The sequence below is a fragment of the Populus trichocarpa genome, chromosome 12, assembly GCF_000002775.5.
Source record: "Populus trichocarpa isolate Nisqually-1 chromosome 12, P.trichocarpa_v4.1, whole genome shotgun sequence".
Lineage (NCBI taxonomy): Eukaryota > Viridiplantae > Streptophyta > Magnoliopsida > Malpighiales > Salicaceae > Populus > Populus trichocarpa.
The window spans coordinates 4,078,683-4,105,809 of NC_037296.2; the positions used below are offsets into that span (position 1 = coordinate 4,078,683).

The 27,127-nt window shown below is 32.4% G+C and overlaps 3 protein-coding genes across 6 annotated transcripts; 2 read left to right on the top strand and 1 right to left on the bottom strand.

Annotated features, from left to right (window-relative positions):
- Positions 1-4,353: 4,353 nt before the first annotated feature.
- On the top strand, positions 4,354-8,536 carry LOC7493480 (protein TIFY 6B). Of its 2 annotated transcripts, none has more exons than XM_006376647.3 (7): positions 4,354-4,626; positions 6,329-6,531; positions 6,698-7,002; positions 7,102-7,192; positions 7,318-7,624; positions 7,744-7,804; positions 8,132-8,536. In XM_006376647.3, exons 1-7 carry the CDS (start codon positions 4,539-4,541, stop codon positions 8,253-8,255), a joined length of 1,179 nt encoding a protein of 392 aa, XP_006376709.2. In that variant the 5' UTR covers positions 4,354-4,538; the 3' UTR covers positions 8,256-8,536. The 2 variants fall into 2 exon arrangements, with proteins under 2 accessions (XP_006376709.2, XP_024438459.1); XM_024582691.2 differs by lacking the exon at positions 4,354-4,626 and adding an exon at positions 5,792-5,959.
- Positions 8,537-12,340: 3,804 nt separating this feature from the next.
- LOC7486715 (TPR repeat-containing thioredoxin TDX) lies at positions 12,341-16,764 on the top strand. 3 transcript variants are annotated; one of them, XM_024581914.2, is made up of 10 exons: positions 12,341-12,454; positions 12,555-12,588; positions 13,368-13,514; positions 13,619-13,706; positions 13,791-13,871; positions 14,004-14,068; positions 14,213-14,353; positions 14,422-14,535; positions 15,280-15,310; positions 16,246-16,764. In XM_024581914.2, exons 3-10 carry the CDS (start codon positions 13,386-13,388, stop codon positions 16,572-16,574), a joined length of 978 nt encoding a protein of 325 aa, XP_024437682.2. In that variant the 5' UTR covers positions 12,341-12,454; positions 12,555-12,588; positions 13,368-13,385; the 3' UTR covers positions 16,575-16,764. The 3 variants fall into 3 exon arrangements, with proteins under 3 accessions (XP_024437682.2, XP_024437683.2, XP_006376711.2); XM_024581915.2 differs by having other exon boundaries at positions 12,343-12,460; positions 12,548-12,588; XM_006376649.3 differs by having other exon boundaries at positions 12,346-12,454; positions 12,555-12,593.
- Positions 16,765-16,874: 110 nt separating this feature from the next.
- On the bottom strand, positions 16,875-20,280 carry LOC7486716 (ABC transporter G family member STR). Its single transcript, XM_002318473.3, has 4 exons — positions 19,548-20,280; positions 19,277-19,456; positions 18,910-19,178; positions 16,875-18,799 (listed from the first exon to the last, which is right to left on the bottom strand). The coding sequence occupies exons 1-4, from the start codon at positions 19,902-19,904 to the stop codon at positions 17,167-17,169; spliced, it is 2,439 nt and encodes an 812-aa protein (XP_002318509.2). The 5' UTR covers positions 19,905-20,280; the 3' UTR covers positions 16,875-17,166.
- Between the last annotated feature and the right edge of the window lie 6,847 nt (positions 20,281-27,127).

Sequence of the window (27,127 nt, forward strand, 5' to 3'; positions counted from 1 at the left end):
CAATCCAAAAAACTTTACACTGGCTTTTAAGGGTATTAAATTCTTTTTATATGGTCTATTTGTTATTTTTAAATTAACTAGAGATAAATAAATATTTTTCTATCTTAATTGCATAATGAAATGACCAGAATATCTTTGAAAGCAAAAAAAAAAAATTGATGTTAAAGGGTATTTTTGTGTTTTCATAATGTTTTTTTCACTGATAATTTAAGTTGAGGGGTAATTTGGCATTTGATCAAACATAAAGAATAATAAACAATTAAAATGCACAGTAAAACAATGAAAATACCCCTAAATAAAAAAAATTAAGCCTGTGTTTAGGGGGTGTTTTTATTTTTTCACAATAATTTTTTTTTTCATTAGAAAGTTAGCTTATGGAAACTTTTTTATTTAACTAAAAAAAAGGACAAAAAAAGGACATGCTTGTGTGGCATACCTGGAGATGCATGAAAGTCTTCTGAGCCATTCGGGCTACACATGCGACGCCTCTTAGGGTCTAAAAATACCTTTTTGTTGTATCATTTTCCTGTTGGTATGACGTGTGTCTATGATTTGTCACTTGTGAATCTTTATTTTTCTTTTTTTTTTCTCTCTCTCCTCCCATGAAAATTATAGTTTGGCTCTCTTTGTTGTTAGTTTTTCAACTTTAGTCCATATTCTTTTGATTTCTCATTTCTTGTCTTAGTTCTTTTATAGAAGTTTTATTTGTTTTTAATTTTATCATTGAATCACAATTTACCAAATATTATATTCTCTAATTTAGTCCTCGTTCTTTGGATTTTTAATTTTTTACCTTGATCATTTTGTAAAAGTTTTATTGATTTTTAATTGTATCATTCAATTTAAATTGTTGGCATTATGTTCTTTAATTTGGTCCTTATTATTTTGATCTCTAATTTTTTTTCTATCTTTTTGTAAAAGTTATTATTCTTTTCAATTTCATCCTCTAATTACAACATTGTTTTTAATATTTTATGTCAATTATGAGCCTCATTCTTTTTATTTTTGGTCCTTTTACTAAATTGATTTTTTTTTCAATTTCACCCTTCAATTAAATATAAAATTTATTTTTTATTTTTATTTTGATCTTTGTTCTTTTAATTGCTATTTTATAAACCATTTTGTATAATTGAAATTTTGTTTTTTCAATTTCATCTTTCAATAAATGATTAATTAATAATTGGATTTCATGATTTTTCCAGATGAGGTGTTTTGGGTTTATTGACTCAGGTCACGGGTTTGAAAAGTTAAGTTAATTTTTTTTATAGCAAAAAAGTACTTCATAATTTTCTTTAGTTTTTTTTTATTCTGTTATTTCAATCACATGATCTAGGTCACAGGTTCGACGAGATATTCTGGATTGGTTCAACCCTAATTAGTGTGACTACAGATTTGTCATGACCAATTTTTTATGTTTTTTTTACCCCATCTCAGAACCCGAACATCTTTTTTTACACAAAAAATAGTCTGACCGTGCGGCGAAGCATGAGCATTGAGGCTAGTCTCCTGCTATACTATATTAAGATTTATCTCTTTCATTCCACATCCCTTCCTTTCTCCCCGTTTGAACCTTCATTAGGCTCAAGTGAGATGAAGTTCGGAACTAAAATAAAGAGCTATACAAGAATAAAGGACCAAATAAAAAAATAGTTATCAATTAATACAGACTAAATGAAAAAACAAAAATATGATGAGGGATCAAATTTAAAAAAAGGCTAGCATGTTCTAGCATGTGAGGAAACCACCATGTTTAGATGGAGCATGTGGCTTTTTCTGGGACCCAATACTGTTTATCTTTGATGTCTTCAAAATAGTCCCGATAGCCTCTCCATTCCAAGACAGCACGTGTTGTTGGTTAAGACAAGACATATCTTTGACGATCCTTTTTTTTTTTTTTTTATCTCTTATTTTCCTTTTATTCTCTCCTTCACTTCCTCAATTTTCATATAAGACTTAAAATACTACTAGTGGTTGTCCATAATAGTTTGAGAGGGAGGCTACAATGTATCTTTTTATAAGAATTAGGTTTTTTTTATAAGACATGTAAGACTTCCTCTAGGACTCAATATCATCTATATTTGATGTCTTTAGAATTGTCTCATCAACCCTTCCATTCAAGATGATGTGTGTCATCCATTAAGACACGACGCGATCTTGACAACTTTTTTTTTTTTCCTTTCTTTCTCTCGCTCTTGATTTTTGTGTAAGACTTGAAAAAAAAAAACTATTGTGACCCATGACAGTAGTTTATGAGGGAGGCCACAATTTATCTTCTATAAGAGTTATTATTTTTTATATAATTTGTAATTGTAATTGTAAAGTGATAACTAGATACCTTTTCTAAGATGTCTCAAACACAGTATGCTTTGATGTTTATAATGGTAGATAATAAAGTGTTACCTTGTTGTTTTATTTTGATCCACACAACCTATACATTATCAAGGAAATTTGTTAGTGCAATTATGGTATAGAAGATCAAAACAATTAGCGAACATAGTTAGGTAATACTATAATAAGTAAATTTTTTTATTAAACCTAGTTAACCTGGCTCATAACCTGGTTTAAAACGCAACAAATTGACGTATTAGTGTGTAATTTCTCCTATCTTTACAATATATATATATATATATATATATATATAAACAATTTATGAATTTATCTGATTTCCTTTTTAGCATATATATATTTTTTTGTTCGGAAATCTTGTTCCAAAAAGGCTAATTAGAATTCAAAAAAGCGATTACTGCTAACTAAATTAGTTAAATTAATATCCCCACAATTCAATTCTTAATTTCTTGAAATTAATCCAATTTTTTTAACCCAAACTACTTCCCCATACACCGACTTGAAGCCCGTGCATAATTTAACCATATAGCCACGTGGTGTAATATTATTGCGCCTTGAGAAGATCCCCGTGTCACCTGTTAAGGATAATATATCTCCTAGAACTAAAAAAAAAAGGAAGGAAACAAAAGATTCTTCTTGAAATTATATATTTTTTAAAAATGTTTCTCGTGAATTGATATTTCAAAGTCACAAACAACTAATTACAAGAGCTAAAATAAATCAGGAGCCTGCCACGTGTTACTCAAAGCAGCCAATATGACTTTGGTTACGCAGGTGGTGTCTCACCGGCAACACCAGGTGGTCCCAATCGAACTTAATTTCTTTACTGTAGAAAGGAATCTTTGATCAACGGCCTAGATCTTGTGTGAAGCATAAAGTTACAAGAAATGCAATTCACTCTACTATTTTTCAATGGCTTATCAATCCCAACATCCGAACTCCAAGTCTTGCTAGTTAGTCCTTCAACTTAAAGGTGAAATTATAATTTATTTAAGAAGTTGTGTTCACTAAATTGATTTTTTAAAATTAATTAAAACGATTATCATATATATATATATATATATATATATATATATATATAAAATGTGTGATCATAGCCTTGTAATATTCACTTAATTTTGATGTTGAAATCATATTTAAGAAATTAAAAAGTTGTGCTGACTAAATTGATTGTTTTAAAATAATCAAAATGATTATAATTTATATTAAAATTTAATTTTCATACAATAATGTAATAGTTATAAATACGATGGTGTTGAATCGAATTATTCAATCCATATATGTTATGGGCCAGTCTTGCAAAATAAGAATGAAAATGGAGTCTTTCATACAAATATTAATGGATTATATCCCTTAGATAGATTATATTAATCTTAATCTACCCTAATTATATCCATTTCTTTAATTAAAGAGCCAATAAAAATAAAAAAAAAGAGATAATATCTATATAATCAAATCCTCAACTAATATTAATAACCGAACAAACCCTATGAATTTATGGAACTTATTTGTGAACCCTATGAATTTATGGAGCTTATTTGTGAAACCTAACTTAGGCTTGAATGAAAATTAATTAATTTATTATCTTTAACTTCTCATTATATAATTCTTAAAAGGGTCTCAATTGTTAAGCTGTTTAATATCCTGTAAAAAAATCTTCATTAAAATAGAATTAATATAATACTTGAATGTAGTAGTGTTTGATATTTGCAATAACGGTTATTTTTTAAAGTGATTTTTTTATATAAAAATATATTAATATTTTTAAAATTTATTTTTAATATTAGTACATCAAAATAATTCATAAAAATAAAAATAAAAATAAATTTTTTTTTAATTTTTTTGAAAAGCACGGCCGCCCTAAAACAGACCGGCTCTATAAGTTACAGGACTGATTTAGGAAGTCCTTCAGAAATTGGTGACAGCTTTGAAAGTTGATCCAAAGCAAGAAACTGATTTGATAGTTAAAAAAAAAAAAAACCCTTGTATTTCTGACACTCAAAGTTGCCATAAAAAACCAGTCTGTGTCCCCATCTGTTACTCTTTTGTCTTTCTCTCCCTTCTTTGCTTTCTCTGCTTAAAGAAGCAAGCAAACATCATTTTTCTCTCGTGTGTTCTTCTTTGTAGTGAAGAGAATTAATTATTTGGTTTGAATTAACAAAAAGTTGTGTAAGCTCCTGATTGGCTCAGTGATGGAGAGAGATTTCCTAGGTCTGGGTACGATAAATAATCCTCTTACAATCAAAGAAGCGACCACTGATACTCCCAACAAGGATTCTGGTATGCTATCATAGTTTCATGTCTCTTTTTGTTGAATTCTTTTTTTTTTCTTTTTTATTCCAAATTATATCCAACCTTGTGTCGTGCACTGATATTTTTATCTTAATAACCCTAAGCAATATCCTTATATTCTTCTTTTTTTGTTGAATATATTGTGATTCTTGAGTTTGCTCTCCTGGTTGCACATAAATAGAGAAAATGAAAGAGAGAAGGAGTGTTTTTCTCTTCTTTTCGACCTAATTCTTATCTTTCCTATCTCGGTGTGCGTTTATTTGGTTTCTTGAGTTCCATGTCGAGATGGGTTTTGCGTTTCTTCTCTTGCCTTGGAGAACTAGTTATATGTGGAGGTGAAACTGCAATTAACCCTTTTCTTTTCGTTTTTTTTTTTTTTTAATTTTTGGGGTTTGTTTTCTTTTATTTTAGATTTCTGAGGAGTCAAACGAGGGCTAAGCACATGCTTTTTCTTCCTTCAAGAAGAAACCTCGTGGTGAAAACTAATAAAAAATAAAAATTAAAAGTTTAGGGCACATGGTACAAATGTTAGAAGCGAATGGTACAATCACTTTAAAGGGAGTGTGGTGTTTTTTTTTTCTTTTTTTAATATAGGAATATTAAAGTCATAAGTACTCAGGCGTTAAATTTACAACTGCTCGTTTTTTTCCCCAAAGGTGGCCTTGGAATCAGATTTTTCTCCATTAACTTGTGGTGAGTGCTAACTTGCGTATGGGCGGTGTGTTTCACTTGTGGGTCAGGTCAGGGGGTCAAATTGATTGGCGTTCTTGTATTGCTTGGAGTTGGAGACTTGGTTGTTGAAACATGGCTTTTCTATTATTATTATTATTATTATTATTATTATTATTATAGTAATTATCATATTCAGTCTACTTTCTTGACTTTTCAAGCTTGGTTGTGTTGGGGTAAGAAAATAAGAATAAGATAATGTTTTTGGTAACATGCACATGAGCTGTTAAATGTAATAATATAAAGGTTCATCTTCAGGTTTGCCTTTAAAAAATATTAAAAAATTGTGTTTTTGAATGGTAGTGGCAGACAGATACAATGTGATTGAAATATGTCCGTATCAGGTGGGATTAAAATGTTTTTTTTTTGGTTTTTATAACTTTAAAATGTGCTTATTCTGATAAGCAGTAGTGCTTGCCCAGGTGCAACCAACTTGTTTATTAAAATAATCGCAAATGTAACATGGGGCATGAGGCTTAATTGTTGTAGCCCATGGTTTTGAATTTTTTAGAGGCTTCATTGTTTTATTTTTTACTTTGAATGCAAGCTCGTGAGATCATCAATTCTTCTCTTTCACAGTCTTTATTGAAAGGTATCATTAAACAATTCCCTTTAGATGCTTAATTATTGGATTTAAATTATTGTTTATTCATGTGTGTACTCTGTGTCGTGTGCCTGTCTATAGTTGTTTCTGTGGAAAAAGTTTTAATAATATTTTTCTACCTCGCCCGCATACGATTTCTCTTTGATTATATCAAGATTCTTTATAGCCATATTGTTAATGTAATCTACTGTTCTCCTTCAATGAACAGTGGCTGGCAATTTTCTATTCGGTTCTTGGTTTTGAGTGTTTAAAATAGATTTTATTTATTTTATCAGATCAGATCTTAAGTTTAATTGGAGATTACAATCATTAACACAGCTAATAGGACATCTTTGCCAAATTTCTTTGGTGTTGCAGTAGCCATGAGAGGTTCAGGGATGCAGTGGTCTTTTTCAAACAAGGTTTCTGCCATTCCTCAATTCTTGTCATTCAAGTCTTCTCTGGAAGATAAACCAAGAAAGGCTGTTCATGATCCTGTAGCATCTTCCTCTGGCCTTATGTCTATTTCAACTGCTGATGCTTTTGATTCTAACCAGAAAACATACTCTGGCTTGGTTCAGGTTTGTTGCTAATTCCCTTCTTCAGGGTATAAAGACCACTTGTATTCCCTTCTTCCGAGTAAATGGATATGAAGTGGTGAAAATCTTAACCTTCTTCAGGATCAATATATGTTTTTATTTTGTTTTGCTGATTGTTTGACCATTGCCTTCCTTCTACAAATTGTAGAAAAACATGGCTATTGATAAACAAGCTGGAAACCATTATCCTGTGACAACCTATGGTACACAGCAGTTCGATGCCTACTCTGTTAATCGGCCACAGGATACGAGGATGTTCTCAATCTCCGGCCAACAAAATCAAACAATCACCGTTTCTATGAGCTCCCCCATCCTGCAGTCCCATTTTCCTCCCACAGGACATAATATGCTTTCTAATTCAATAGTCCCAAAACCTCTGGGAGGAGTTCCAGTCATAACCCCTACATCTGCTCTTCCCACTCTGAGTTCGATCATTGGCACCACTGATCTTAGGTATCTCAAAGTCTGTTTCTTTTTTCTACGTGCTGTTTTATTCAATAATCCCTTAGACATGGCCGGAACTGGAGAGTTAAACTTGAATCTGTTTTGTAGGGATGGTACTAAATCCTCTGGAGCACCTGCTCAGTTGACCATATTCTATGCTGGTTCAGTGTGCGTGTATGATGATGTTTCTCCTGAGAAGGTATCTATCCACTTCAGAGCCTTTTGAATCTTCAAAGGTTTTTTTTTCCAGTGGAGGTGGATTATTATTAGTATTATTATTATTATTTATTTACTTATTTCATTAATAATTTACTGTGTATCTAGGCTCAGGCCATTATGTTTTTGGCTGGAAACGGTGGGTCTTCTGGAACGCCGAACAAGCCAATCTCTACACCTCAAGCACAGGCACCAATTCGTAGACCACCTGTCAGCGATATTTTTGCTGGGAACAAAAGCAACACTACAGCTCCAATCTCATGCATTCCCAGCCCTATTTCTGTGACCTCTAGTAACACCAACGATTTAGCAACAGTTAAGCCAGTAGTATCTTTAGCTTCTTCTGTTAAACAAACAGAGCCCCCCAAACCACTTAATTCACCAGGGCCTACTTCTGCCACGCTTGTTCCAGCAGGTATGACATTGTTGGCTTTGTCCATGCTTTACTTTTAAAATCTATGTTTCATACAATTATTGAGTGTGTTTATGATAAATTGATAGTATTATGATGGAAAATCGCTTCTCTCTTTGCAGTGGCTGTACCTCAGGCTCGTAAAGCATCGTTGGCTCGGTTTCTGGAGAAGCGCAAGGAAAGGTTTGTAGCTGTGACTTCAATCTATGGCAATAACTTGACTCAGTTTTCCATCAGATGTTAAAGGCTCGTCTTGATCAGAGAACTATTAAAAAAATAAAATGCTTTTGATGGCCGTCAAACCCCAAGGGGCAATGTTGGCAGAAAAGATAATTTGAAACGATGTGAAAGAAAAGACATGGTCATTGAGGATATCATGGGGGAAAAATGAGAAATCATGCTTTTAGGATCTGATTCTAACTAATAATAGAGTTTTTTTCATCTTTTTTTCTCACTTTGGTGCTGGTACTTGAGTTTCATGCTAAAATGATATTCTGTGGGTGCATGCAGGGTGACGCAAACTTCGCCATATAATGTAAGCAAGAGGTCTCCCGAGAGTGGTTCCCATGGATGTGATGGTGCAAGTTTATCTATGAATTTCTCTAGCTCTTACCCTCTCCCAGCCAGCAACTAGCAGTGAAAACGGGCCGGGGACTCTGACCGAAGGGATTGAAACCGAAGTATAAGAAAGAGTGATCTTCAACGTCTATTTTCTGTTCTAAGTTGTAAGCTCAATTCTTTTAAGGAGATAGAATCTTTACTTTAGATATATGGTTCTTATTATTAGTAGAAATTTGGTAAATTTTGTTTATGATAAATGTTTTAATCCGACAACACCCTAGACCACTTGTAACTTGTCTTAGCTTCCATTATGCTGTAAAAGTAGCATTTCTCATAGTGGAAGATATTTCTATATTTCCGTCTCTTTATTTCTAGTTCTACATTTGATCAATGGAGCAGTGCATTTTTCCAGTAGATGTCCAAAGAGCAACTGGAGAGGTTCATCATTAAATCAGCAACTGCAAGCTGCAATCTTCCACATTGTATTCCGATAAGATTTTTCTTTTCTTTTCTAATGGGGAAGAGGTTCAAGACCAATTACGTTATCTCATGAGCCAAAGAGGAAGAGTTTTTCCTTTGTTTTAGCTTTTTCATATTTTAGCCGACCATTACCGCCTTTTCTCAACATGCGTCGATATCTGTTACAATCAGCTGAATTTCAACTGCTAACCTACGGGATATTTTGATCATTTCGAATTTCAACCATTAAATTTATGGCCAAGGAGAGGGACCCTTTTGGGACGGCGTGGCCACTTGCTGCCTGTCAATTTCGGATGGGACTACACTAGAGCGATTTGACGCCATTGTTAGCAAATGAAGAATGCAGAAGATTTCGACCAAGAAACCATTTTCAAGGAGCCACAATCTTCCCCAGAATCAAGGAAGATGGTGATGTATATACCTGCTGCATGGCTTCATCAGGATTCACTTGTTTTGGTGGGCAAGGTATGGCACGGAATGCAAGTCCAATTTGTTTCCCATGAGCTTCCATCTTTAGTTTCTGACGCACTTCAGCTTGAAAGGTGTTTAATACTTCTATACATATTTAATACTTGAATTATAAATTAACAATTAAAATCTTTTCAAACACATCCCTTTATGAAGCTTTATTTATTTTGGGTCGGGGAGAGAATCGAATCAAACTCTCTATAGTTAAAAGGGATTTTAGGCTTTAAAGTGAATACTGATTGTGCAAGCAAGGGGAATCCACAGGTAGAATTTTTAGGGCTTTTGCCTGCAAAAGAGGTGCTTGCCCCTTCGTGAAGGCATAACTATGGGGTTATTATCCACGGCTTTGAGTTAGCATGGGAAAAGGGCTACAGGAAAGTGATTTCCAGGCAGTAATTAGCTAGCCTGTTGCTTTAAAAAACTTGGTCTTGAGACTCGAATGCTCCCCTTCTTTGCGAAATTCACTTCACCAACTAGGTTAAAGGCCATGGGAGGACATGTACCACGCAGCATGTATACATAGAGGGTACTGCATGTGCTGATCGGCTTGCTAGATATGTAGCTGCTAGGGATAAGGATTAAGCCGAGAGTGGTTGAAAGTGTGATAGTGGTTGTTTTTTAAAGTGTTTTTTTTATCTGTATCAAAATAATATTTTTATTTTATTTTTTAAGAATAATTTTTATACCAGCACATCAAAATAATTTAGAAACACAAAAAAATATTAATTTAAAATAAATAAAAAATTAAAATTTTAAAAAATATTTTTAAAACACAAAAATAAATATCTTAAATAATTTGGTTGGGTATGGTTCCTCTTTGTTATGAGCAGATAATATGAGGCTTCGAACCATAGTGTTTGTGTTGTGTGGGTGTTGCTGTGTCTTGTGTCTTGGCCTTTGGCTTTGCCCTTTTTCATTATCAAAAATTGTAAAAGGATTTTAGGCTATAGTATGTGGAATCAAGATGACTTTTTTATAAAAAAAACTTATAAAATTAGTCGAAATAGATGTAAATTGACTCAAATATTCATAATAATAATAATAATAATAATAATAATAATAATAAAAAGATGGCTCTTCCATTATATCTAAATCACCACAAACTTATTAGGGTCTAACTTATCATAAGTCATTCTCTTGTAGGTTAGAATGGAAAGTGTCAAAAAAACATTTTTATCATGCAATATTAGTGAATATACACTTGATTATGTTATAATTGATAGAATGATATTTATATATATATATATATATATATATATATATATATATATATATATATATATATATATATATATATATATAAACTCTCAATCTCTCACTTTTTTTGAAAATTCGATTATGACAAACTTTGTTATTCCATTACTTGTAATTATCATTTGTCATCTCCCAATGACGTTAAAGGAATAAAGTCATGCTAAGATTTGGCTATTAGTGTTACTCGATTTCATAAAATTTGCTGTAAATTGTATCAATTTTTTTTAATATAAAAAGAATTAAAAATACATGGATGTGTTAATGTATTTTCTATATGCTGGAAATTTTTTTTATTATGAGTTTAAAAAAGTAATGTATACAAAGTAATTTTTTAAAATATTAAAAAAATAACAACTTTAATTGATCCGAGCTAACCCGAGTTAATTCATTAAATCCGCTACTCAAGCCATAACCTGATTTGCCCAATAACATTGTTTTTTTTTTTAAATAATTTTATTTGAGGTTTTTTCACTCATGTAGAAAGAGAAACGATGCACATAAGAAGTGAGAGGGATTATTATGTTCATTGAGTTTGCAATGTATCATATACGAGGATAGTAATGTCATTATACATAATTTGAAAATTTAGTTTGATCAGGAATTAAAAATGTAATTTTTCAAATAATGGAGATAAAACAAAAAAACAATCAAGAGACTCAATGTGATTTTTCCGTTGGTTAAATTACTTGTTTTGCATGTCTTTCTAAAATATTCTTTTATATATCAAAATTATTATAATTTAAGAATTATGTTTCATCACGATTAACTTCTTAGATTTCTCTATACAAATTCAATAATTTCTTTTTTTTTTTTTAAAAAGAAAAATTCGCATCACTTATTATTTTCCATTTTAGGTTCATATGAATTATTTCATTTAAGGTTTCACTGAAAAAAATTACTTTCTTCCATGCAATGAACTAATTTGTGATTATTTTATGGTGTTAAAACCTAGATATTTTCTTCAATTATTTTAATATCTTATAATTAATGTGTCTTTGTTTTATTAAATTTAATTATTTATCATGTATAAATCTATGATGTATTTACAAATCACAATGTGTGTGTGTGTGTATATATATATATAAACTTATAAAATAGTTGCATTCTTTATTTTTAAGAGATAAAAATTCTCAAACCCACTAGAACCCGATGTCAGACAATGTAATTTAACGTTTGTTTGTTTTTATATTTTAAAAATATCTTTTTAAAAAATTAAAATTTTACTATTTTTTTCTTTACTTTGTTTTCAGATCATTTTGATATGCTGCTATCAAAAATAATTTTTTAAAAATAAAAAAATATTATTTTGATATATTTTCAAGTAAACAATTCTTTGAAAAACAACCATTATTATACTCTCATTCACTCCCTAGCCTACATTATCTTGACTCAATTGAGAACTAAATTGAGAATCAAAAAATAGTTAGAGGATCTGCTTGTTGTTTCCCACTAACATGATTCGGGAATGCGGTGCAAACCACGTTCCATCAAATTTTTTTTAAAGAAATTTGGTTTAAATTTATTTATTTTTATGTTTTCAGATCGTTTTGATATACTTATATTAAAAATAATTTTTAAAAAATAAAAAAAATTATTTTAATACATTTCTAAACAAAAAACACTTTAAAAAACAATTACTGTTACATTGCCAAATACACACAAAACATGTTGAAAACAAAAGCATATGAGTATCTGAGAGTGTGATATTAATTACTTTTTAAAGTATTTTTCATTCAAAAATATATTAAAATAATATATTTTTTTATTTTTAAAAATTATTTTTAACATTAATACATTAAAATAATTTGAAAACATAAAAAATATATTAATTTAAAAATAAATAAATAAATAAATTTAAAAATTTTGCAAAACACTGCCTTAGCAGTAGAAGGTTCTAAGTGCTCACTCGCTTTCTAGATTCTCCGTTGATAAAGAAAAAAAGAAAGAAAGAGAAGCATATAATATTATTCCAAATGGATGCCGCTAAAATAACAGAACTCAAACACTTTATTGATCAGTGCAAGACTTGCCCTTCAATTCTCCACTCCCCATCTCTTGTTTTCTTCAAAGGTATGAATTTCCTACCTCTATCTCTCTAATCATCTTAGTATTTTTTGTTTCTTGTCTTGAGGATTTATTAGTGTTTTGTTTTATTTTGATGTGTTTGCAGCCTAGGTGCTCGAGTTCCTCCAGAGACAAAACCGGTGAGGCATGGTTCCTTCACTTCTAGTTTATAAATTTTTAGTTTTTTTTAGCATGCTTTTGCTTCTGGGTTATGTAATAATGCAGAAATCTTCCGGCCCCATAGGATTTCGACTTATATTGTTGTCACAGGAAATGAGCTGTAACTTCATCTCTTGTAGTTGCATATTGTTGAAGTATTTTAAAGGATGGTTTTCTATACTAATTTACTGGGAAGATGAGGAGTCTTTTCCATTTTCTTATGATCATTTCTTGAAATGGAAACAAATGAGGAAAAAAAGAGAAAAGTTACAATTTTTGAACAGAATATATATACAAACTAATCAATGTACTACAGAAATTTCTCCTAACTGATGAAATATTGAGCTGTAAATGATAATATATGGAGTTATTAAAATAGAGGAAAAAGTGAAGGATTCTGTAGTTGAAACATTTCATTAATCTCTTCCTTTCCTTGCGATTTTTACTCTGGAATATCACGCTGTCTTTTATTTCATAAAGAATGTCTTCTTCTTTAGTATTTTTTTCTATACTGTTTGATTCTCTGGCAGAAATAGTGCTTCTGGGTTTTGGACTCTAGCCTTGTGGATTATGAGTTCACGTGTCCATAACTTACTTGGCACAAGAGAGAGATCAGTAGCACTCATTCTTTTTTATTATGACTATCGAGCTTCTTCTTCTTTTTTTTAAGAATTTTTTTTTTATAGCTTGAAGGGTAATTTGCCTTTTACTTGTTCATATGGAAATAGTTATGTGCTGATAGAAGCATGCTCTTATGCAGGAGAAAGGTGATATTAACATGTCTGACTCTGGGGAATGCTATGATTCCAAAAGACCAATTGAAGATGATGATGATGATATTGTTGAGTCTGATATTGACTTGGATAATACTGATGTTGTGGAACCTGATAATGATCCTCCACAAAAGGTGATGGAAAGTGTCTGTTGAGTTCAACCACTCACATTTAGTTGGTACAGAGGCCTTTATAATGTCTTATAAATCGGCTAAGCATACATGTTTTGTGATTACAGATGGGAGATCCTGCAGTTGAAGTTACAGAAGAAAAGCGGGATGCTGCTCAAACTGAAAAGGCAAAAGCTATGGATGCAATTTCTGAAGGTACACCATAGGCCTTTGCAATTAGATTTTCTGATTGAGATTTATCCCATAGTGTTCCTTGCCAAGTTTTGTCTTACTTTCCAGGTAACCTGGATGAAGCCATAGATCATTTAACAGAAGCCATCATGTTGAATCCAATTTCAGCTATATTATATGCCACGCGAGGTAGGTTTTCTTTTTTACAAAATGATATGTTATCTAATTTGAAATCCAATTTTCAGTTCTCATTTGATGCCTGGCCTTACCCTGTTACTTCATTGTTTTCTCAATGTCCTAAGATGCTTTTTATTTTTCCAGCTAGTGTCTTTGTTAAACTGAAGAAACCTCATGCTGCAATTCGTGACGCTGATGCTGCTCTGGCAGTAAGTCTTTGGCTGAGTCCTTTCCACAACCTATTTTGTACAGGCAGCTGAAAAGTTTTAAGATTTTAGATTAATCAGTTGTCATATGTCTGTATTTATCCCATTGGAAAAACATGACTTACAGAGGTGAGTTTTATTCATTAGATCAATCCAGACTCTGCAAAAGGATATAAAGTACGAGGTATGGCCAGAGCCATGTTAGGCCAATGGGAACAAGCAGCAAGTGAGCTGCAAATGGCATCAAAGTTGGATTATGATGATGAGATTGGTTCAGTGCTGAAAAAGGTAATCTGCCGTTCTGTATCATGAGTTGGTACAGTAAATGCTTTCTGATAGTACAATTAAATCCACAGGTTGAACCTAATGCACGCAAAATTGAAGAGCATCGCATAAAATATGAACGCCTGCAGAAAGAAAGGGAGCTAAGGAAAGCTGAACGTGAAAGAAAACAAGAAGCTGAACCCCAAGTAAGTTTATTTTTTTCCTTAAAAAAAACTAATAGTTGTACTTTTCTTGTTCATTGGGATGAAAAATAATTACTCTTTTTGTTGACCTACACTTGTTTCTTATCAGAAAGTTTGTGTTTATGATGCATAATGCTTCATTCAAGCTAATATATGACATTTCACAAGTTTAGTGAAAAGATCACGGCTGCTCTTGAGTGATTCATGAGCATTTTGGGTAAAGTTATAGGTGATGTTAATTAGAAGAACTGGCAACCCAAAGTCACAAATGAAACAATACTCAGGCAAAACTTGAAATTAGTCTATAATGTTCTCGCATCATTTAATATGGCTGGCTATCCCCTATTCATATGAATTATTGATTCTTATCTAAGTTTTTCTATTTATGATTTCATGAAATTATTCTAGATATATACTCGTTTATAGGACAAGCAAATGCTAGTCAGATCAGCAAGATTAATCAACAAAGTTGATTTGACTTATCACTTTGATTTATTATCATGCAGGGAAATAGAGTTTAAGGTATATTATAGGTTTGTAATACGGGCATTTGAATAGAAATAACATAAGTTCAAATTAGTAGATTTATCTCATGCATGCTCACGAGTGCTTAGACTTCTTTGGCAGTTCTTATAGAAACTGATGCTATACAACCAACACTGCTTTCTCTTATTCCGCATGGTTTTCTAAATTATGGTTTGTTTGTATTTGATTGCTGTGTACTGAAATACCCTTGATTCAATGCAGGAAAGAGAAGCCTTATCTGCTCTGAATGAAGGTATGGGTTTCTATTCTCTTCTGTCTCGTCTGCATTGCGCGCATGCACACACAAGCAATCCAGCAGTGCATCAGACAAAATTTTCATTTTGGATCAAGTGATGCTAAATTTAACATGATTTCACTGTATGACATTTACACTCTTAGGCATTGGAATATCTTTTCCCTGAATCACTCCTATGCGGATGGTAGTTTGGTATTATTACTCTTAGTACCGAGTACTTATCTAGCCAGTGTTTAGATTAAGCACTTCTGGGTCAGTCCTACCTTTTTTGAAACATCACACGTCCCTTCTCAGTTTAGGGCATTTATTTCTTCTTCTTCTTCTTCTTCTTCTTTGTTGGGGGAGGGGGTGGATTGTATTGGTGCAACCAGGAAGAAGAAATTCATGGATAATGCGGGCCTTTTTCTTTAAGTGATTAAATAGCATAAAAGAATGCTAACAGCGAAGAGACTTGCTCTTTGCTAAATGTCTCCAGTCTTCTTATGTCATTTCTGTTCTTGTGTTTGGTTTATGTATGTGTCAAGTGTTGTAGTTCGTCTGTCATTTAGTGTATTGCTGTAATTGTCTGTGTTTTAGTATATTTTTCAATCAGTTTTTGATGTCCAGCACCAATAACTTACGTATATTTGTCATGCATAGGTTCAAGTACAGTGAAGGGTGAGAGAATAATCATAGTACCATTGTTAGGGCAGAACCAGGAGCAGTGAAATATGTGAACATAAAAAAGCCGTTGCTTGCTCTTAAGTATGTTTATGACCACTATAGTTATTGAAGAGTCAAAAGAGACTAGGATATCTCTTGTAACCTTCTGAGTGGAGGAGATCACCTGATAAAGTTTTTAGATATACTTGTCATTTTTATGGTGTTCCAAGGAGAATGGTGACTATATATAGGTCACCTTATATTGTTTTTTATTTTTTTTATATGAACAGGGCAAGTTATAGGCATTCATTCTGCTAGGGAACTAGATCCCAAACTAAATGCTGCATCAAAAACTTCTCGCCTTGCAATCTTGTACTTCACGGCAACATGGTGTGGGCCATGTCGTATGATTTCTCCCATTTTCACAAGCTTAGCTGCAAAGTACCCGAAAGTTGTTTTCTTGAAAGTTGACATAGACGAGGCAAGGGATGTTGCTTCAAGCTGGAATATCAGCAGTGTTCCTACCTTCTACTTTACAAAGAATGGCAAGGAGATTGACAAGGTTGTGGGGGCTGATAAAAATGGACTGGAAAGGAAAATTGAACAACATGCAGGCTAGTCTCGAGCTAATCTACTGCGAGAGCATTGTATGTGTTTTCGGTAATCAAACTTAACAACGATATTAAGACGTGAGAAATGTATGAGATTATTATATTTTTAATAGAACTGACATGCTCAAGCTATGCTTCTTTTGGGATTTATACTTGTTTGTACGGACAAAGCATAATAATTATGGTTTTTCTATCGAAGTCCTAGTTGAGTCTCCAAATAAGGTTGGGAACTTGGTATGGAAGCTATCCTGATTTAAGTATGGTAATGATATAGCAGAGAGAATACATTTTGTTCATGTTGAAAAATGTTTATTTATGTTTATAAGAATATTTACATCTGTCATTGCCTTAATTTTCATTTCTAAGAGCTACAAAAACAAAGAGCTTCGTTGTTTGAAAATCCCACCATGCTTTGCATGCTTCCATGATTTCCAATTATGTTCTAAATAAGCAAACAAGAAATCCCTAAACATTCAACTACATAATGGTCATAGTATATGGATTATATATTGTATTGGTCATGGCCTAGAGTTTAAGACAAAGCGTTGATTTGGAACAAAAACAAATGCAAACGGCAAAACAACAGTAAAAAAGGCAGCTTCATTTCCTCTGATTGTTGGAGTAGAATCTAAGAACCAGGTAGAAGAAGAATCGGTAAAGAACTCCCCAAGCTAACAAGATAGCAATGTCATACCAAATACTGTCCATCTTAATATCCATGGAGAATAGAATATCTTGCCCAATCAACATGCAGTTTGGCTCTAATTTTGAGTCATTATGCAGTTGGCTGAGTCTAATCTCTCCGAGAGGGCCTGGTGAAAGTTCTGAAGGGTTCCCTGAATAGCATCTTGAGCCTTTAAACTCATTTGATAGCATTCCCTCAAAGGGATATTTAATTGCAGATATGTAATGGAGCCACCTCCAGTAGACCGGTATCTGCAAGCGCTTCAAAAAGAACCCACAGGTCAGGAAGAATAGAGCAGTTGTCGCAATCACGACGGCATAACCTGTGATGTAACTCGGGACAAGCGCGCTAACAAGCATCACATAGGCATTAGTAGTTATGAGGGATGCATAAAGAATCAACCAAAAGTTGAAGAGATTGCTTTTCAGATGAAGCAAGAATCTGGTGATGGCAGCAAATGTCAAGCCTTGTACAGCGAAAAAAGGGAGATACACTATGAGTGAGGAGATGACATAGGAAGAAGCGCGGTAGGAATTGTGGGCGGTTTCTCTGATGAAGATGAACCTTTCTTGGATGAAAGTTGGGACAGCATCATTGGATGAAAAGAAAACAAGACAAACTGCGAAGATGTAGAAATTGAGAAGCCTGTTAATGTCTTGGAAAGATGGATGACCCAGGTTCTTGAAAAGTGAGGATAGAATGAGTGCCATAACAGCTAATACGATCTCTCTCGAGAGGAAAAGCTCAGGAGTGCGAACCACGTTAAGTACTGTGCGCCATGAAAGAACTGCTACCTCCCGGAGCCATGGGTTTGCAAATTTAGGACCGTGATCTGACTCATCAAGCTCTTCCTCACAACTGAATTCTTCGTAAGAAGGGGAATATGGGTCAAGCGAGGGGTTAGAAAATTCTGGGGGTTTTGGACGCGAAACAACATGCTGTGGTGTTGAGAATCGGCTTGAAGATTGGCTTCTTGGCCCAGTCATTGGTGTTTTCCCGGGTGTCCTTCCTGGAGTTCTCGCAGGAGTCCATGACGGTGCTCGGCGAGGAGTTCCTTTGATACCATGGTAGACCCAGACTGGAAACTCTTTGTAGAATTGAGAAGCCAAACGAGGATTATGAACACCACTTTGCATTGGTGTGCGTGCAGGTTTCCGTTCCAGGGAGTTGTCAAATTCCTCGTCATCATCTTCGTCATAGTAATCAAATTGACCAGAGTCCGCTTGAGATGTCATATCCCCTGTACCCGAGAATCCTTGGCTTCGGAGGCTGATGGCATACTTTGACAGAGGGGTCTTCATGTAAGGAGTACGTGGTGTCCTGGCAGTTCTTGGTGTTTTGCGGACTGGTGTCTGTGCCGCTTGATCCGGTTTGATACCATCGCGTTGGTAAAACACAAGGGGATCAAGTCCCACGGTTGATTCATCATACTCCTTGATCACGTCCAGGAAATACTCAATGCTGTTTTCACCATCAGGAAGAGGCCTTCCAAATCTAGAAAGATAGTTAGGAAGAGCAACTGGGCTTCCCATATATATCAGTCTTCCCCTGTTTGCATAATTTGATGTCTTAGCAAGCAAGATGTAATAATACTAGCGGAGAATCTGATGGATACAATTCCAGGGTTTTCTAGGAATTGAGTTTTTCAAGCATTTTACCTTGCAAGAATCGTGATACGGTCCAAGAGCATTTGAATCCTGAAAGATGGCTGGTGGATGGTCATCAAGATTATACTACCACCCCGAGCTATGTCCTTCACCTTTTCAACCACACTGTAAGCACTTGTAGAATCAAGACCAGAAGTAGGTTCATCAAGGAACAGCAGGGATGGCTTATGGATAATATCAATTCCTATAGACACTCTTCGCCTTTCCCCTCCTGACACTCCTCTGTTTCCCTCGTTCCCAATATACGTATGTGTTGCACTCTGCAGAACCAAATATGCTACTAACTTCAAGTTTATGCTCACATAATGTAGTACATGTCTCGGTGACTGTGTGTGTGATCAGGAAGAAGAAGTCATACCGTTAAACCCAGTTGGTGAAGGAGCTCATCGACTCTTTTCTTCTTCTCAGCCCTGGAAACTGAAGGAGGAAGTCTGACTTCAGCTGCGAACATAAAGGTCTCAAAAACTGTCAACATGGGGAAGAGCTGGTCATCTTGCATTACGTACGATGAAATCATCTTCATGTAGCTTGTAGTTACCTGCACAGAAGATGCCTTATATATAACCATGTTGTTGAACAAAATCATATATTTTCAAGATTGAATGAGAGGTATAGTAGATAACACCAACCGGTTTTCCATCTATCCGAACAGATCCCTGGAGACTCCCTCTTGCAATCCGACCAGCAATGGCGTCAAGAAAAGTGGACTTCCCAGCACCACTAGGCCCCATAATAGCCATAACCTCACCCCTTATAGCCTGTCCAGAGATATCATTGAGAAGATATGCTTCTTTGGTGATCCACACCCCGTCTTTCTTCTGCTTTTTCATGACACTATATGACAGGTTCTTGAACTCCAGGCCATGTCCTGCCATCATCTTCCGGGGTTCCGCTGGCACTCCATTTTTCTTACGTAATGCCGTTTTGTCCATGTCCAAGAGAGTCTCAAGATTGTTATTTGCATCTGACCGGCCTAGGTTCTTCATCGTCGATGGAGATCAGTGAGCACCTTTTGATCTTGTTTTTGGCTTAGCCAAAGATGGGTTTCAAGAATTCTTTGAGAACTGAAGTTAGAATTCTGGTATGCTATAAAAAGGTGAGGGATGAACCATGTGGATTGCAGACAAAATCGAGATGGTACAGCCTTTCTTTTTCTGGATTTAACCTCCCTTGTTTTCGTCATTAATTTGCCTTGATTTTTCCGGTGCTTGTTCTGTCTTCGTTACGTTGTGCGCTAGAGACCAGCCTTTTTCTTTCGTTCTCTGTTTGTTTGTATGTTTCTTTTTCATAACCATTGGCCTTTCAAAGCCAAAGAATAAAAGCCAGAGCCAGCACAATTGTGACATAACTGGTTGGTGGGGGTCATGGACAAACCAATAAGATCCAGACAGAATAAATTTAATTCACCTTTCTAATTGTGTTTATTGTTTTTTTTTTTAAAAAAAGAAACAAACTTCTAATTATGTCCTACAAATGCACCCCAAGCAACAGTTGGAAGTCGTTTAGCTAAGTTTCAAAAAGATGGGTAAATTTTATGGCTAATGTATTCATATAATTAAATAAATCTTGAAATATGTGTAATTAAATGAAAAAAATAGTTGTTAATGTCAATTATATAGATAAATATAGATAAAAATATCTAATATTGCAAAATTAGCCATTGATCTAATTGTATTTAATAACTTTAGTTTTTTACTAATTAAATATTAATAAAAATAAAACATGCACATAAAAATAATTGAATAAAATTAAATTAAAAAATATTATGCAAGGTTGCACAAAAAAAACACCTACTAATATTAGAAAAAAAAATACCACAACCTTATTTGAAAGTTTTTGAAAAAAAGCATAAGTGGGGAGTTCTTTTGAAAGTTTTTGAAAAAAGCATAAGTGGGGAGTTCTTGTAAAATTAAAATTCACAAATTTTTTTTTTCAAATAATTAAAAATTGTGAACCTCTAAATTTAATTTTCTCGATATTGGTTATTAAAATTTATGTAAACTAGAAGTGGAAAAAATGTTGCATTAATTTTATAAACAATTATATAAGATATTGTTATACCTATACTTATTAATTAATCTTGAATTATTATACATATTTTGTTAGAAGCAAAAATGTTTTAAAATTAGAAGTTGAAAATTAACTTAAAAAAAATATAGGTAATAAAAAGTGATAATGATGGAGAGTGAAAAACACCTTTTGATGAATTTTGTTACCAATATGTTATTATCCACCAAACTACTACTATTTATTTACCTTAACAAAATAACTTTGTTGAAATAAAGAACCAAGCTCTAAAAAAATAATGAATGTCATGTTAATAAGTTTGGAAACACTTTAAAACTTATGAGCGTAGAATCTTGACTGTCAATTCTACAGTTAAAAAAGTACCCTATAAAAATTAGAGAAGACATCATATGAATTGTGGAAAGGTAGAACATGATCCCCAAAGATACAACTAAAATTATGTATTGTATTTTTATTGGATATACTTACAGTAATAATGCATATTGATTTCATGTACACAAATCAAATATTGATGATATTCATCTTAATAAAATAATAGAACTAAGAAATGTTACATTCCTTAAAGACGTGTTTACATTCAAATGAGCACAAAAAATTTATTCACTTAAAGAGGATGATTGAAGTAAACTAAAGTACTCATCATCAAATAGAACATGAACTATCATTGACTAGCCATGGTGATTACATTGATTATTGTTTCATGCCATGGTTGTTATGCCATGTGCGCTACTAATGGAAATATTAGTGATAAATAGTGTCATTGCCGCAAAAGATGATACTTGTTCTATATAGAAAAAATTATATGCCAAAAAAGATTCATTTGCTTAGAAAGTTTATGTGGAAACCCAAAATTATGCATATAGGGGCATTCCAAGTGCTGAGTGTTGAGTGGTGTCATCAGGCTAAAATTCCAGGAATTTCCGGTCATTTAGGCAAGGCTCAAACAACTAGAAATAATGTTTTTTCTTGGTATCATCAGAACCTAATTATTTATATTTGACATTAATAACATACTTTTAAATAATTTTATAAGCAAAAAACATGAAATAGTTTCCTATAATCCTTCATTAAAGAGAACAATCATAAATGACAACACTTTCATTGGAAGACATCAATGGAGGGTCATGTATGAAATAATTCTTATTTTGTTTTCTTTTCTTTTCTTTACTAAAAACCAAATCTCATCCTAATTTATTTGTAAAAAAAACTAAAACACTGCATCTTTGTCATACATTTTGTAAAATCAAGTTAACACAACTAAATCACTAAAAGAAAATGACAAAAAAAAGTAATTCATTCAACCTAATTTGTCAAATACAAAAACACATGTAAAGTGATAAATAAAGAAGTACAGTGAAATAAGAATCAATGGATCAAAACATAAATAAGCATTAATGTGATACAAATGTGCTTATAATAATCTATTGGACACCATCTTATCCATCAATTCAAGTTCATCGATGAGAAAAAGATCATGAAAACAAATTGTAAGGAATGAGGATAAAATCATCAAATCTGGTTAATGAACTCTGTCAACTATGCAAAAGTTGTGAAGAGCCTAAATAGAAGCTCAACAAATTGTAATTCATAATGGTTAAATGAAATAAAATAATAAAGAATGGTAAATGAAATCTTTATTTGACAAAAAAAAATACCATCAATAACTCTCATGGGATGAAATGAAATGATGAAATAAATTCATAGAGGCTTAAAACAACAATTGAATATACAAAAAAAAGAAAAGGATCACTCAATAAAAAAAGAAAAGAAAATAAAAGAAAATATAAAAATAAAGTAATGCATCTAGAAGAGGAAACACAAACTAAATAAAAATATAAATACACCAATGGCTTAATGATACAAAAATGGGAAAAATGATGAGAAAGGAACGAATGAGAAAAATATCAAAATGAGCCAGCAACAAATCTTCTCCCTTCCTCTTCACGAGACAAGCACCAATCTCTTTACCAATAGTATTCTCCACTTACTACAGGGCTTTTTATCATTGTTCCACTCGTGGTAAGTTGCAACTCTACGTACCATGAGGTACATATAACATTATGCTCCACGAGATAAGTGTGATCAAGGTCTATAAATATATATGGTTACCACGTAAAATATTCAAGTCAAGCTAAGACAATCCAGGCCAAACCATATAATTTCATATAATATCAACAACAACAAGCAACCATACAATAATTTTAGCAACTACAAGCAACCATACAACATTTCTTGAAACCATAAATAAACCATTCAATAATCCAAAAAGTTTAGACAAAACACAAAACTTTCATATATACACTCTCCTTCATTCTTTACTCTCCTGCATATTGTTTCGTTGTTTTCTAACTTAAACATTGGAGGGTCCCTTGTTTCGATAAAAAACTTGTTTTACAAAAAAGCTCGAGACAGTCACCCTGTCAACCCACCAGAATTGTGACAAGCCTAATCACTCTACCAACCTAGGATCATAGTGTGCGGAAATCCCAATTCAGTTTGAAGTTTTCACAACTTCATTAGATATACATCAAAGAAGAAAGAAAATAAGTATAAAAAAAAAACCAACAAGAACAACACTTGATAGTTATAAGAAATGTGAAATGATTGGAAAGAAATCTAAAATCTAGAAGAAGAAGATGAAAAATCAAGAACAAACTTAAAAAAAAAAAGAATTTTTTTTGAGAATGAAGATAAATAAAACATAAAAAACTATAAACATAAATAATATATCAAAGTGCATGGATAATAGAACCTAAGACAAAGAGGCACGAGAGCATAATTGAATATCTTGAAAATCATCAAGAAATAAAATCCAACAATATACTATATTCATTAGCCTAATTCAACTACTTATTTTCTCTATATACATGTAATCTTATGTAATGATGTTAATAAATGCAACCATTAAATTACTATCAACTATACAATAATTAGTATTAAGCAGCATAAAAAAAGGAATTAATAACTAATTAATTAGCCAAGAAATCATACATGAGATGGGGAGAGGAGAGATGTTGACACCATATTTGTGAAGGTGTTGTAGGAGAAAAAAAAAAGGAAATGACGAGAGGAGAGAATGATTTGGTTTTGAGTTTTAATTTCTTTTAAAATCATTGATGAAAATCTCATTGATACAAGTCAATTATGCCAACATAATGTTTTCATTTTTTATTCTGTTGCCATTTTCATCCGAATTACTAAGTGAAATTTTTCATCACAAATTCCATAGATAAACAACGATAAAATATTTTTCATCGATGTTTTCATTGTTTTTTTTAATTTTCTAGTAGTGATCAATCTGACTTGCAGTTGATTAAACTTGTATATTCAATTGGCAATGATATAATTAAAATTAATGAGGATATATGCATACACCACTACCACCTAATGCTTTTTTTTCTTTTATCTTAACGAGAAATGCCAGTGTTGGCTGTTTGAATGTTTTAGTCCAGCCAACTAATTTCTAAAGAAAAAGGTCGGCATATAAAGCTATAGACCATCGACTTATGTTCTTGTAAAAGTCTCCATGTGCTTCCCCTTAAATTAACCATCAACCTCTCTCTTGTATATTACAAATTTGTTACCAATAATTATGCAAAAACCCTATAAATATTGGTTGATTTTAGAGTTAGAATCACTTCCAAACTAACTCAAGATATTGGCACAGTTCATCCTTGATGAATGATTCAAATCTATGGTTGGACTGAGCCGCGCCAATACCGTGTGCCACTGCCTTTCTTTCTTTCTTTCATTCTTTGCTTGTCTCCTTCCTGCAGCTGTAGATGATGTTTCATACAAAGGGTGGTGGTGTTTGTATATATTTGCTTAATTTGTTGCTGCGAATTAAGAATGCATGAGATCTGAAGGTAATAGATCCTTAATTTGATATAGAAATCATCATAATCAATATATGATTATTTGCTCACAACGTTGGGATATGGTATTTCTGGGAATCAAAGCTTAATTAGACAGGTTACTTCACACGACTAAAACAAATCCTCATTACTAAGCCGATCCCATAAAAAAAAACTATGTTCTTTCTCTTAAAAGAATGTTACATTCTCTCTCCCTTTCTTCAAAAAATTTAGTTTGATCATTTGGAAGGGATTTTTCTTGCTTTTCACCGTAAAATGAGATATTGTTTCATACAATCTTTGGCCATTTGGAAGGAAGTTTTAATTTGGTTTATGGAAAGGAAAACATTTCCCCCAATCAACCTCTTCAAATTATTTTTATCTTGGAAATTATTTTGATTAGATGCGTTGTACCGAAAAAAATGATAAGTTATTTAATAGGTAACTATTATATTTTATTACTTTTACTACTATGCTGGGAATTTTGAAGAAATTGTTTTTTTATGGAATTGATAAAAAAAAATTAATACTAATTTAGATTGAATAAGTTTGAATTAAACAAATCATATATAATTAGTTGGGTATTGATTACTTGTTAATTGAATTTATTTAGTTAATATTTTGACACATCATTACTCTTTTATACAAAAATAATAATTGATTATTAGATTGTAAATTTATTTTTAATTATCAAAGTTGAACTTTGAATTGATTGTTATATTATTAATAAATATTGTCATTATTTTATATAAGTTTTCTAAATAATAAATTATTGTTCTTAGATGTATCAAGATTCACCATGATAGTTATATAGGAAAGATTATTGTAAAGAAATTGATGATTTTTTTTAATTTTTTACTTATAAGTGAATGTGAAACTAAATATTCACGTTATGTAAAGTATAAAACCAAAAGAGTCACGCCAAGTAATTATACATCTTTTAAAAAATTAATTCATTAAAAAATACTCGTGTCATTTTACCTGTAAAGAATTATATATTCTTTATAAAACCATGTTAAAAAACAATTATTGACTCAATATCTAATTCTAGTAACTTGTATAAAGTTATAGATGGATAATAATTATTATTATAGGAGTTTTTTTATTCTTTTAAAATTTAAGTTTTTTAATCCTAATTTAATCAAAACTTTAAGAATTTAATTTCAAATTAAAATAAATATTTAACTTTTTTTTTTAAATAACATATTTATCTCAATTTATAAATTAGATTTTGAGTGAATCAACTTTAATCTCAACTTTTAAATTAGATTTTGAGACGAATCAACTTTAACTAACCGAATCGCATCCCTCTCTCTCACCATCTAGCCACCAGCCCTAACTCTAGTAACTAAAGAAACAAGAGGGAATTAGGTTTGGGAAATTAAAGTCAGGCTTTTTCTCTTTTTGCAGGTTTTATTTGGAACGTGTTATACAAGCATGTTATTCCTAGGTAATCAACTGACCAGCGCGTGATTCGCACATGCCATGGAGCTCAGGTTAATTTTTTAATATTTTTTCACTCTGAAAGCCAATTTCAAATCCAAAAAAATATTCCAGTAGAAACCAAATTTAAGCATTTAGACTTAAAATGAAGAGAAATGAATGAATGTTTTCAAAATATTTTGTATTAAAATAATGCTATTTATATTAATTTGAATTTAAAAATATATTTTTTATTTTTTAAAATCAATGTAAAACCATTCAAAAATATTTAAAAAAAAATTGAAACAAGAAAAACTCAAATTTTTTTTAAAAAAAAACATGTTAAAACGTAATACGTTAATAGTGTTCTGTGGATTAACAATATTCTAATTCAAATTAGAGTGATGAAAGAATTTACGCTTATGGGTCAATCAAAAAAACCTCAAATCAACCCCAGAAAACAACCCATCGGAGGAAAAAAAGAAGGAAAAGAGCATGTACGAGCATCTGAATGCAAAAGACCGTATGGTGAAGACGGCAACTGCAAGCATGATAACTCGCTATAAGAAAATAAATATGGGCAACTAAAAGGACCGATTGCGCTATCTAAATTAGCACATCAGTGACGCGTTGCCTTTTTCTTTAAACAAAACAAAAGGATCCGGTAAATATAATACCACCTGCATAATCACACTGCTAAGCACAGAGAAAGACCGTCGCCAGCCATGTTCTGCAGCGGAGCAGAAAGTTTAAGAGCCACTGTGAAGTAGAAGGAGAAGGGCTTTGCTTATATAGGAGATGAGGGGTGTAGAGTAAAACCCTAGTTTTTTTTTTTTGAATTGCTTGGGCTTCAATATAAGGCCCACTGGGCCGTTTAGGCCTCAGAGGTAGTCCACTTCCATCTC